This window comes from Botrytis cinerea, chromosome 11 (genome assembly GCF_000143535.2).
Source record: "Botrytis cinerea B05.10 chromosome 11, complete sequence".
NCBI lineage: Eukaryota > Fungi > Ascomycota > Leotiomycetes > Helotiales > Sclerotiniaceae > Botrytis > Botrytis cinerea.
This window is the reverse complement of record NC_037320.1, coordinates 139690-152438: the sequence shown is the minus strand read 5'-3', so window position 1 is coordinate 152438 and position 12749 is coordinate 139690. Positions and strand designations below refer to the sequence as shown.

Here is a 12749-nt window from a genome sequence, read left to right as displayed (position 1 = left end):
TTTTGGAATTCTATTTTAGTCCCATTTAGTTAATAAGTTTTACGGATTTTATGGATTTTTAGTATTATTTTTACTAAATTGCTAAACCCCTGTCAAGCTACCAGGTAAATGTGATTGACACAATGATTGATTCCTACCCCTAGTAACCTTAATCGTCATCTTGGGCCACCGCAGCAACCTTACTCTGATTGCGATAACAACATTGTTCTTCCCCAGAATATAATATTGATATATCGAAACATTGTGAAGGACGACCTCGAATAATTGCAACAAACCTCTAGAATTCCATCAAGGGATGAGGTCGACATTCGTTACTCATTCCATTACTCGAATTCAGCTCTTGGCTAGCGGCTGATACAGTTGCATACAAGCTCTGTAGGTATGTGCTTGTACCATAAGCATTGAATGAAGGATTTAAGCCATTCCATCCCTCATTCTTCATTTTTTCTCAACACCGTCTCTCCATTCCTCCAAAATTCGATATATCGATATGTGAAAGGACCGACCATTCATTTTTTACTCCCACATCACTCTGATTCGAGGGGCTCGTACTTGGCGACTACATCTTTACCAACAACAACCATTTCCTTACAGCTTCCGGAGAGAAACACGAACTGTGTACGAATTCTCAGCGTCATCGCCTATTCAATCGTTTAACGTCACCGAGAGACCTTTTGATCTTCGTTCAATAGGAGTCTTTTCATATAACATGCCGTGGTTCTCAATTCTTCCTGAAAGTTTAGCGTTTGTCGAAGTGTGGGCTAGAAACACGTTTGTAGGTATCTGGTGCTAAGTACTTCGATCACTGCACTAACATCATACATAGTTTGTGCTGGGTATACTGTGCATAGGGCCCTGGCTATTAACTCTCCTCTTCGATATTTTCTTCTACCTTTTCCGCTTAATACACCATGAAATGCCTTATTTTGGTGGGAGAGCAAGAGATAGACCACGACCGCGTGCACCGAGCTTGAGCGAACGACCGAATGGCCAAGGACGACCGAGAATCTTGACAATGCCTTCAGTGAATGGGGCAGCCAATATAGCAGAATTATTAGAGGAAACAGCCGAGGGGATGAAGAAGGGAATAGAGGAAGCAGCGCAGCCACGAAAAGATAGTGGCGCGATAGTAGACGATTGAACAGCAAACAACTTTTATGGTATTATAACATGATTTTAAGACAATCTTTCGAGGACCTTAATAAGATCACCTGTGACACCCATTGCTGTCACATCTCCTCCAGCACCAGCTCCTTGAATGATCAAAGGATTGGATCCATATCGCTTTGTGTAGAAGCTAATGATGTTATCACTTCCCTTGAGGGCAGCAATTGGGTGAGATTTATCGAATTTCTCCAAACCTACCTTCACCTCCTTCTTTGCGACATCGATACTACCAACGAATCTTACAACCTTGCCCTCCTTCTCGGCGGCAACCTTTGTTTCCTCCATCTGGGAATCGAACTCTGGCAACTTTTGAAGGAATTCCTCTCCACTTGAAACACTCTCCAATTCCTTAGGGATCAAGCTTTGGACTGGGAATGAAGTTGGAGATTCAACCTCGAGACCTGCCAATCTTGCCAAGATTGTCAATTTTCTGGCGACATCCAGACCGTTCAGATCATCTCTTGGATCTGGCTCGGTATAACCCAACTCCTTTGCTTTAGCAACCTCGGAAGACCACTTTCCTCCCGAACCTTCGGTAGGAGCGAATGAGTTGAACAAGAACGACATGGTACCGCTGAAGACACCTTCGATTTTAGTGACGGAATCACCTGTGTCGACCAATTCCTTCAAAGTAGAAATGACTGGCAATCCAGCACCAACCGAGCTCTCATGGTACACCTTAGCACCAGATGATGAAGCTGCGGAGAAGATATCCTGCCACAATTTATATGATCCAGAAAACGCCTTCTTGTTGGGAGTGACTATCGAGATTCCTTTGGACAAAACTTGTGGGTATGCATCTGCGACATCTTGCGAACTTGTGTTGTCGACAAGGACGACCTTTGCAGGTGCAGCTGCTAAGTATTCAATGATCTTTGGTAAAGAGAGTGGTTCTTGTGTGGAGTCTGCGAGTGTAGTTGAGAGGTTGGAGTATGAAAGCGGTGTGTATTTTGGACTGTAGAGAACTTTCTTGCTTCTTGAAACGAAGATGAGGGATATCTTGGATGAAGTAAATCGTTGAGAAAGAGCTTCAAGTTGAGACAGAAAGCATTTTCCTACACCACCAGCACCTAATCCAGTATTAGCTAATTGGAGCTCCTATTAAGCTATCAAAGATTAGAGATTAATACCAATGACTGCAACGTAAATTTCCTTAGCAACCATATTGACTTGACTTGTAGGTGATTGAGATTGAAGATTGATCAATTGCGGATTGTTTTGTCTTGAATAAGGTTCGATGTCTTGCTCGTACTGAAGAATCGAAATGTTATGAATAATGAGCAATCACGAAAGATTGTAAGTGGTGGGGTTGTTTCCATGCACAATAATCCGATCTCGCACATGCTGATACCCCTCTCTATGATATATCCACCTTGCTGCTTTCCATTGGTCAATTATAGATGGACGAGGCCGTGATTTTCGAGCTCCCCAGATTCCCTCAGCCTTACGAGAATATACATCAAATCCATGATCGCATTACCTCCATCTCTCCTCCAAACACAACAGCGATAATTCCTCCAAAATGTCCAACGACCCTAATAACCTTTACAATTTCAAGAAACCTAAACTCCACTCTTCTTCTGCTAAAGAATTATCCTCTTCCACAAGCCTAGCATTCTCCTCGACTCTCTCATCACTCCTCGCTTCTCAGACACAGGAGTCTTCATCATCATCCACGACCCGCGGTCGTCCCCGGCCTTCCAAAACCAAAGAAGACATCTTCAAAACACACAACAAAGGAACCAAGAAACGCGCCGCAAAAGATCTAGAAGATGACGAGGATGGAAATACATATACCCAGATTCGAAAGACTGGCCAGGGGGAAAGAATAGACGATAGTACACTTCACAGGAGTAAAAAACGACTTGCTGAAAAAGCAAAGATTTATTCGCGGTTAAAGCGCGGCGATAACGATAGACTTGCAAACGGAGATGGAGATGGGAATGAAGAAGCAGAAGGACTTGTAGATTTCGATCGCAAGTGGGTTGAAGGAGGTGAAAAGGATGAAGACTCCGATAGCGATGATTCTTTTGGCGCCGGCGCCTCAAACGCAGAAGATAACCAACTGGTCGAATATGAAGATGAATTTGGTCGTCTCCGCCAGGTAACCAGAAAAGAAGCGCAGCGTCTTGAGCGCCAACGCAGAAATGCCCTCCTCGGCGCAGAAGAACTAGAGCGGATGTCCGCTCGTCCTGCACAACCCTCTCAACTCATCTACGGTGATACTATTCAATCGTCCGCTTTTACATCTACACTAGATTCCGAAACCGCAGAGAAAATGGAGGAGCTCGCGAAAAAGAGGGATAGGAGTGCGACGCCGCCGGAAATGAAACATTATGAGGCGGATAAGGAGGTGAGGAGTAAAGGACAAGGGTTTTATAGTTTTTCGAAAGATGAGGAGATGAGGAAAGAGGAGATGGATAATTTGGAAAGGATGAGGAAGGAGACGGAAAGGGGGAGGAGGGAAAGAGAAGGGCTAAAGGAGAAGAGAAAGAGAGAGATTGAGGAGAGGAGGAGGGTGTTGGGGGAGAAGAGAGCGAAGAAACAGGCGGATGCTTTTCTGGAAGGGCTCGGCGATGTACCGACGCCGACGCTGACGGATGGAAATGAATGAAAGGAGCGAGGAGTGGTGTTGATGTTCTACGTCATCACACATACTTGAGCTATGATTTATATCTCGTCATTTGGTGGGAAACTTCGGACTTGAGCATCGAGTGCTCTGAGAAAATACCGGGTCAGGAACACGAAAATTGTAGACATAGAGAGATAGGAACCATGATACCCCAAATTATTGACATTTAATTTACCAAACCCCCTTAAAAAATACCATACCATCCCTCTAGATAAACCTTTCAGAAGAATCAACACATCACTGTCAATACATCAAGAGTACTCATTTTGAACCAAAATCATGTATCTCATCAGCTAACATACAACCCTACATATCAATATTACATCTAGGCTCCCAAAATTCCTCCAGCCTGCAAAGAACATCGCTTCTTTTCTTTTGTAATCCGTCCGTCCAACCAAAAGCCCAAAAGGTATATGAATACATCGCCATCCCTAATCGCCAGCAAGAACATTAATTGAAGCTTCACCATCCACTTCATCAATTAACGCTTCAGCAAATACTTTTTGTCCCACTTGATTTGTTGAGACATAGCAACGTCTAGCAGCCATTCCACTTTGACAATCCTCGGCTCCATGTTTCCCGCCTTGGCCATCTCTTCAAACTTCGAATAGAGAGCTTGTTCAGGTCTCTTATCGCTGCTAATCAAGTAAACTGGTTCTGGAGGTCCATCATCTTCTTCCGGCTTGGTAGGTTTGATAGTTGGACGTCCTTTAAAAGTACCAAAAGTAGCTCCGTTGACTTCTGCAATTTCTTGATAAGTTTCAATGCCATTGTCGATGTCGACGGTACAGTATATTGGAATTGTGTTTAGAAGTCGACCTTTGTTAACCCTCGCACGTTTCAAAGTATCCTTCAACTTGACATTGTGCTTCTTTTCGTTTTCCGCATCTACCAATGGAAAGTCCTCGACGTCCAGCATCTTTCCGGCTTTGATACAAGCCTCAATGTATTTCTCTGATACGACGGTAGGTCCATGTGCGAGACCGACAAGAAATTTCCTAGTTCGAACCATTTTGGGTGCAGCCATAATGTTGACTTTTCCATAACCAGTCCACAGAGAGATACCTAGACTACGTAATTTTTTCTAATGAATGTTAGTAATGGCTGTGACATGATAAATAGATCAACTTACAGTGTCTGTATCCTCCTTGGTTGGCGCATCTGGATTGGACCAAGCCTTGTAACCAGTAACAAGCATGCGAACTTGCACTTCTGGTTTGGATGCAGTTTTCGCCTTTTTGGATGGACGAACATCAACCTCCTCGCTACCACTATCACTATCCTCATCATCTTCTTGATGTTTTACCAGTGGACTCGAATTACGTTGCAAATCTCGTTCCTTCTCGATTTTATTCGCAGCTCGATCACCCCCAAATACGTGTCCTTTTCTTTTCTTCTCTAATTCGTACTTTGCAATATCGGGGGCCATTTGATGAAGAGCATCGATTGCTTTATTCTTAGCACTTCGGCTACTTGTCGATGAAGGGGTATCATTTTCTTTGCCTAAAGATGTGCGCTTCTTGCCAACCGGTGTAGAAACATTCGTAGAGACTGTAGAGTTTGTTGAAGTTCCTTTGCCTTTGCCTTTAGGTTTCGGCGGAGGTGCAATAACTTCAGCTTCCTCGTCTTCAGTTTCGCCATCCATATCGTGATCTCCATCTCCATCTACATCCCGATCTCGAATTGTCAAATTTTTCATTTTGGACGGCTTTGGACTGTTTGGACCTGGTGTAGGATCTCTAGGAAAGTATTTCTTCTCTAAGGCCTTTTGATCAAATTGAGTTTGTCCAATAACCTCACCCAGATTTGTTCTTGGAGGGAAATGAATATAGCGAGGGTTCGTTAATATCTGAACCTCGCACTTGGCATAGCTCTCTTCAAGCCAAAGGTGGTTGATCATGTTGATATTCCATTCAGCAGCCGCATTACACTTCTCACTGGCCTTTCGAGCGGTGATCAGATGTGTATTATCTTGCTTCATGCTTTTTGTAAATTCGCCACCAGCAGCATTTACCAAGTTTTCAAGGTAGATACGTGCCTCTCCACCATAATTGGAGAGAGTTATCTTGTAATTCTCGAAGCCCGGTAGACCTCCTTTCGGAATAGGATAGTGAAGAAGTCTTCGGGTGGGATTTGTCCATGTATTATGAGCAATCATATAGTAAAGCCATGAAAGATTACCCACGTGAGTTGAAGCTGATCGAGAGGCAATTACATAATTTCTACCCTCCCGGTAATTACAAACAAACATATCAGCTTGACGTACTGAGTTTGTAATCGTACCTTGGCCATGTTCGACGAGATCCGAAAGTAATCTGGTAAGTCGACTTCCAAGGTCCAGGTCTTTAGACAACATCACCTTCTTATCCTTGAAAACATCCAGTTTACGTTGTATAGGGGAAGCAGTTGGAGTCTCGAGCATATCTGAGTGCGCTGTAGTGGCACCTTCAAGTCTAGAGGAGGAAGGTATTGGCAGACTATCTTCGGGATTCAAAAGGAATATTTCGGGATTTGGGAGTAAATATGGTCGTTCGTCTATGCGCTTTCCTAACTTCAAGCAATCATCAAACCTATGTTTGATTAGTTGAGAATACGTGACAGAGTAGAAACACTTACCACTGTGGAAGAACGATTTTGCATTTTAGTCCCTTCTCCTTCGCCGCCTGACACTTTGGATGGTCCATACTAAGAGCACAAATATGAGTGACCAATTTTGTTAAGCTATTACTTTCCATTCCACCCATAGCACATGTAGCACCAATTATCGCAACTTTATCGCCCTGTGGAATATCTGCGCATGTAAGGTGGACATTGGAAAAGATATATCGTTCATCTGGTGTGTATGGACGAATTGGTGCTTGTCTGCGTCTGCTTAAAGATTGTGTAACCCATTCAGGTGTAATGACTGGTACAAGCAAGAGACCTGCTTTATCGTAACATGCGAAGTCGGTTGTGGTAGAGATGATATGGGTAACTTCCTCTAAGTTCATGCCATCGTCTGACTTCTTAATTTCTGCTGAAGCACCATTATCCTCAAGAATTTCTCTCAACTGCCAAATTGTGTCAGCACACGCATGAAACATCATGGATGGTCATTGTGAGGTATACCTGTCTTGCTTGAGGTATTGGAAGTTCTTCGCTCAAAATGATAGTGATAGCACAGCTATCGAAGAGGGGGAGGGGAACGGCGCCACTTTCTACTTCAGTCATATTGAGATACAAATCCTCATGCACAATAGAAAGAGTTTATGGCATGTAGCAAGTGCAACGAATTGACGAGGGCCTTGCTAATAAATACTGCTACAATATTTGCTTGTTGCAATGTTGAAATTGTGTTTGATCTATAAAATCGACAAACGCGGATTGATGCGCGTTTCTAGAATCACGTACTTTAAAGAAACGCGCTAAAATGACAAGGGTTAACTGATTGTTTTTGACAGGTAATCACGTGTGAGCTTGAATCTAGGCGTGTACTGTTTCCCGCCTTTGTTTTTCACATATCGCATAAAACTTCCTTAATAGGAAATCTTTGTTTTTTAAGATATATCGAGATGTTTCAACCAAATGATAATTGGTTAATTATACTAAAAACTGCTAGATGATTCCCGCTTCCCCCTTTCCCGCTAACCTAGTGTTACCGGCCGGGGCCGAGGTTTGTGATGCATCCCAGCTTGGTGCTCAAGTCTCAGTATCTTTCCTTCTCCGTCAATATACTCTGATCTTCACTTCATTATTATATATCACTCAATCCAGATCAAAACGTTTGATATACACCATCCTCTTTGCTGTGCCTTCAAACTACATATATACATCCTTTGTATCCCACCAAATAAGGGTTCTCCCCCACAATTACCCCATCATGCACTCCACAGTCTTTGAGGTAAAGGAACACATTCTCGAATGCCAACACATTCGGGAATACCCTCGTGCCACTTCAAATACTCAAGAAGATGTACTACATCTAGCAATCAAACAATACATACCTCGAGATAACCCGAATCCACAACCAGGAGATGTAACTATAATTGGTGCTCATGCGAATGGTTATCCGAAAGTATACTTATCTCATGCGTTTGGATGATTCCACAAGCTAAACATGTATAGGAGTTGTATGAGCCATTATGGGAAGACGTTCATGCACGCGCAAAAGCCAATGGCTTCAAGATACGAAGTATTTGGATCGCAGATTTAGCTCATGAAGGTGCCAGTAGCGTTCTGAATGAGCAATTATTGGGAAATGATCGTACGTGCTAGTTCTCTTGGTAGACAGATTAGACTGTTTTTGTTCTATTGTAACGATTTCACTTAAGATTCAGAAATGTAAGCCTTCGAATCCCACAAGTGTGTGTTCTACAAGTGTGACTTCTACAAATGTGGGCGGAGGGGCGTGCAAGTCGCACGCACAATAGTCGATTTCTTGACATAGATTGAAATCCCTACTAGGGTCTTTACACGCAAACTCGAAACACAGTTCATATATACCCCTGACATCAGAGTTCTCTTTCATTTACTTAAATTGACTTGATTCTATGAATCGTTATTATACCAAAGGTTATCTAACACCTTCCAGCATCATGGATAGATCATGCCCGGGATCTCCTCCATATGGTCAATACCTACCGTTCCGAAATGCCTCTCCCCATAATTGGAATCGGTCACTCCCTCGGCGCCAACATGCTCACCAACCTTTCTCTCATGCACCCCCGTCTTCTAACCACCCTCATAATGCTCGACCCCGTAATCCAGCAATATGCATCTACCCCCTTTGGTACTATCTCACCCGCCCAACTCTCCACCTTCCGTCGCGACCTCTGGCCCTCCCGTGCCGCTGCCGAAGCTTCCTTTCGAAAATCAAAAGCATACTCAAAATGGGATTCCCGCGTCCTAGACCGCTGGTGTCAATATGCCATCCGCTCAACCCCAACTCTCATCTACCCCAATGAGCCATCAGGCAGTACAACCCTAACCACAACCAAACACCAAGAATGCTTCTCCTTCATGCGTCCATCTTGGGAGGCCTTTTCCGAAGATGGGAAAACTGTTATCCGTCCAGACCTCATCCCAGATTTACACGAGACCAGTCCAGCGAAATATCCTTTGTATCGCCCAGAACCAATTAATACACTTCTACGACTTCCGCAACTTCGTCCCTCGGTTCTTTATATCTATGGTGCTACAAGTAACGTCTGCAGTCCTCCTTCTCGCGTTGAAAAATTATCTATGACGGGCACTGGACACGGAGGGAGCGGAGGGGCTAAAGAAGGAAAAGTTAAAGAAGTCGTGTTGGAAGGAATAGGTCATTTGGTGGCGCAAGAAGCAACACAGGAATGTGCAGATGCTTTGACTCCCTGGATAGGACAAGAGCTAAAGAGGTGGAAAAGAGAACAGGAAGAGTATATACAATGGACTAAAAAGAGCTTGATTGAGAAGCAAACGCTTTCCGAAGAGTGGAAAAAAAGAGTTGGGGGACCACCGAAGAGAGCGGGGGGGGAGAGTGAGGGGAGCAAGTTGTGAGGTGTGAATCAGGAATTTGTGGCGGTAGAATTTCAGATTAGAAGTATAACTAGATTATCTAGATCATAAGCGTTACCATAACTACATTTTTTTCTAGGCTTTGCCAGAGTGATATCAATAGTTCCACTTTAGACGAGAACACATTTGTACCCCATAGACAGTTACACAATTGCAGTTCAATTAACCTCAGTTGATAGATATCATGGTCAGATATCATCATTTCCCTAAAATAGCTTCAAGCGACCTAACACCTACTTCATTCCCCCAAACAAGTATCTTATCACTCCAAGCCCCCCTCCCCCCAAAACCCCCAAATCCATCAAATACCAACGATAGTCCATTCAGATCTCTTCATTCGTTTACTACGTGCTATGTAGGTAGGTATATCACCTGCAACGTGCATCTCCAAACTCAGTATAGTATTGTACGGGAATCCCGCACGCTACAGATATGGGATGACGAAACAGGAGGAAGAAGACAGGCAAGCAAGTATATCGGGTGAGTGAATCATAAGCTTTTTGTATATCTCCATAGCTAGTTAGAACACATCTTTGTTTTAGGTCGCTCGCTCATCAATCATATAGGAATCTATATAAAAACCATCTTCCCATTCCCTCTCATGACTTCTCTTCACTTCACTTCACTTCGCATCATATCATATCATATCATATCATATCGTATCGTATCGAACTCGTCAGTAGTCACATGTGGTTGAAAAGTAACTCATGGATTATCAATATGTAAATGTAAAGATCACACATGCATTCCAGCAATGCCATGTAATGTAATACAATGTGGCGATATTCCTAATTCACGAAAGAACTCCAATCCAACGCAACGTCCGTGTAAAAACCACCGAATTCCTAATCCTATTTCCATGTAGCACTAGCGTTCCTCATTCCATCTCTGAATCAGATGAGATGAGATGAGCAATCAAACCCATCCGAATACCGAAACCCATTGTAAAGTCATCGTTAAATCATCTCTCTGCCCCAATACCCCAATGCCTATGTGAAATGATCAAAAATTCAACCCCAAACCCCATATCAGACTACTGTTCCATCCTCCCCGCCAACCCCCTCCAAAAATTACACCTCGCAACCAACCCCCCGTCAATCTCCTCCATCGCAGTTACATTAGTTTCGATCTTCATCCTCCTCAGCTTCCCCCCGGCTGCACTCGCCTTGCCCAAATTTTCCCAATGCGGCGCCCCCTCCTCCTTCCCCCGATTTGGATCCAGCTCCCTCACAAACCCAATCCAATACTTCATCGTGACCTCCACAACCTGTCGATTGTAACTCAGATAACTGCCTCCATCTCCGGTCTGCGTATTCCCGGGTCCGAAAATGGCGGGGAGTTCGAAGACGTGTGGGACGCCGAGACCGTTGGAGATGTTTTCGGCGTCTTGGACGTTGTAGCGGTAGAACCAGACTTGGGTTGCGGAGTTGAAGGTGGCGAGGTGGGTGGAGATGAAGAGGGCGGGACAGACAAAGGTTGTTTCGCCATAGGCTGCGGAGGCGGAGGGGAAATATGCGTTGTGATTTGGGAGGGGCGTGGTGAGGGGGTATTGTGTGTTGATGGAGTCGAGATCTGCGGAGGTGAGACCGGGATAGTTGTTTTTGAAGAAGGTGGATATGTCGTTTGGTGAAGCGGCATTTGGGGCGAAGACTGAACCTTCATTTGTCACGTCTATGTGTTAAAATGATCAGCATGTATCCCTGTGAAAGTAAGAGAAGATATAATAACAAACCTCCAAACATAATGGGCAAATCAACAGACAACCCCTTTTCAAAAAGAACATAGGGATAATCTCTTATGAAATCCCCATCAATAGCTGGCGTCCAATAAAATATCGGACTTCCACTCTGTCCAGGATATGGAGACGCAACATTAGCCGCTTGAAGAACCGCTGTACTCTGAGTTCTTAAGCACGCTAGTGCATCATCTGCTGATCCGCAACCAGCGGAATTCGCGTAACGATCAAATTGCCATTCTAATTCTGGTACGAGGGGTTGTGTGGGAAAGAAAGGGGATTCGCCAATTGCACCGATGAAGAGGTTATCATTTCTGCCTCCACTTTTGTAGAGTTAGTGAAAGCCTATATTGGTAGATGTTTAGACTCACTACGCAGTAAGATGAAGCGCGACAGAACCACCACCGGCAGAATCTCCATGAATTACCACATGATCCGGATTACCACCAAACTATACTTTCGTTAACATCTATCAGTCAATCGACTATTTACACACACCTGAGCAATATGATCTCGAACCCAATGTAGCAAAAATCGTTGATCAAGAAGTCCGACATTTAAATCACCATTCTCTCTCACTTTCTCGCTTGTCAAAAATCCAAATGATCCAACTCTATAGTTAAAATTGACAAAGACAATCTCATTATTCGATGTGTTGACTACTGTCGAGCCATTAAAGTTGGCATTGGAATTAGAGATATATCCACCTCCTTGTATAAAAACCCATACTGGAAGTTTGGAGGCCGGTGTAGCAGTACTCGGTGCCCACACATTAACGAAAAGACAATCCTCCGATTGTGAGGAGGTGGGACCATTATTTGTAGCGAGACAAATCGGTCCAAACTACAAGAGAATATTAGTGAACATCAATTTTAACATGTGATCCATTGTATACCGTTTGAGCGTTTTGAACACCATTCAAGCTTTGAGGTGGCTGAGGAGCGCGGAATCTTAAATCATCAACAGGAGGAGATGCATATCGCATTCCTAGGTATTGAGTGATTCCTGAGCTTAATAGGGTACCTTGATATTGAGCATATCCTAGATCTACAAGCGATGTTTGATGTTTTATTCTAATTTGGATTGGTGATGAGATAGCGGTTGTAACAAGGTAGCAGACCGTGATTGACAGTCTGAGTAACATATTGAATAGGTGCGGAAGTGTAGAATGTTCAGGATGTTTGTCCAAAGGGAGCCCAAGCAGACCGAGATGAAAGGTAGTGGAACTGCGCCAGCGTCCGTAAGATTCGATGGGGATGGAGAAGTCGGTTGAAGACTGGCGTAATATGGTGATTCAGGAAGTTCTTTAGATGGGAAAGTTGAGGCTCGAGGAGAGGAGTAGTTTGAGGGGAGATCACCTGCTAGATGAATCTAGACACGTGGACATGCACGTATGGGTGATATACAATATGTGAATAGCGACGATATGAGACTTGTATCGATAATTAGGTGAGAACTATGATGACAAGCCCTTGATTGCTCAATATCTTTACACCGCCACATCCATACAGCCAATTGAGAAATATTCCAGAATGGTGATAGTAATTTGGAAAGTCTATACTAGCAAACATTTCAAGAGCTATCCCATCAAGTATATAAGCCACTAGCTATACCAAAGTTTCTGAACACACACAAAACACTTCTCATAATATTGAATAATTAAAGTAGCACTTGCTATAACCC

The 12749-nt window shown here is 43.6% G+C and overlaps 6 protein-coding genes across 8 annotated transcripts; 3 read left to right on the top strand and 3 right to left on the bottom strand.

Moving 5' to 3' along the window:
• The first annotated feature begins 213 nt into the window (after positions 1-213).
• On the top strand, positions 214-1151 carry BCIN_11g00450 (hypothetical protein). Of its 3 annotated transcripts, XM_024695778.1 has the most exons (2): positions 214-775; positions 827-1151. In XM_024695778.1, exons 1-2 carry the CDS (start codon positions 710-712, stop codon positions 1139-1141), a joined length of 381 nt encoding a protein of 126 aa, XP_024551574.1. In that variant the 5' UTR covers positions 214-709; the 3' UTR covers positions 1142-1151. The 3 variants fall into 3 exon arrangements, with proteins under 3 accessions (XP_024551574.1, XP_024551573.1, XP_024551572.1); XM_024695779.1 differs by having other exon boundaries at positions 228-1151; XM_024695780.1 differs by having other exon boundaries at positions 457-1151.
• Positions 1152-1158: 7 nt separating this feature from the next.
• Positions 1159-2390, bottom strand: Bchom6. Its single transcript, XM_001552360.2, has 2 exons — positions 2298-2390; positions 1159-2237 (listed from the first exon to the last, which is right to left on the bottom strand). Exons 1-2 carry the CDS (start codon positions 2329-2331, stop codon positions 1177-1179), a joined length of 1095 nt encoding a protein of 364 aa, XP_001552410.1. The 5' UTR covers positions 2332-2390; the 3' UTR covers positions 1159-1176.
• Positions 2391-2598: 208 nt separating this feature from the next.
• On the top strand, positions 2599-3943 carry BCIN_11g00430 (hypothetical protein). The gene has a single exon (XM_024695777.1). It carries the CDS (start codon positions 2690-2692, stop codon positions 3779-3781), a length of 1092 nt encoding a protein of 363 aa, XP_024551571.1. The 5' UTR covers positions 2599-2689; the 3' UTR covers positions 3782-3943.
• Positions 3944-4079: 136 nt separating this feature from the next.
• On the bottom strand, positions 4080-7076 carry Bcrtt107. The gene is made up of 4 exons (XM_001552362.2): positions 6908-7076; positions 6416-6849; positions 4932-6369; positions 4080-4883 (listed from the first exon to the last, which is right to left on the bottom strand). The coding sequence occupies exons 1-4, from the start codon at positions 7007-7009 to the stop codon at positions 4281-4283; spliced, it is 2577 nt and encodes an 858-aa protein (XP_001552412.1). The 5' UTR covers positions 7010-7076; the 3' UTR covers positions 4080-4280.
• A 427-nt stretch (positions 7077-7503) lies between these two features.
• BCIN_11g00410 (hypothetical protein) lies at positions 7504-9385 on the top strand. The gene is made up of 3 exons (XM_024695776.1): positions 7504-7853; positions 7904-8042; positions 8370-9385. The coding sequence occupies exons 1-3, from the start codon at positions 7659-7661 to the stop codon at positions 9311-9313; spliced, it is 1278 nt and encodes a 425-aa protein (XP_024551570.1). The 5' UTR covers positions 7504-7658; the 3' UTR covers positions 9314-9385.
• A 721-nt stretch (positions 9386-10106) lies between these two features.
• Positions 10107-12506, bottom strand: BCIN_11g00400 (hypothetical protein). The gene is made up of 5 exons (XM_024695775.1): positions 11962-12506; positions 11565-11909; positions 11438-11517; positions 11064-11389; positions 10107-11002 (listed from the first exon to the last, which is right to left on the bottom strand). The coding sequence occupies exons 1-5, from the start codon at positions 12208-12210 to the stop codon at positions 10365-10367; spliced, it is 1638 nt and encodes a 545-aa protein (XP_024551569.1). The 5' UTR covers positions 12211-12506; the 3' UTR covers positions 10107-10364.
• Between the last annotated feature and the right edge of the window lie 243 nt (positions 12507-12749).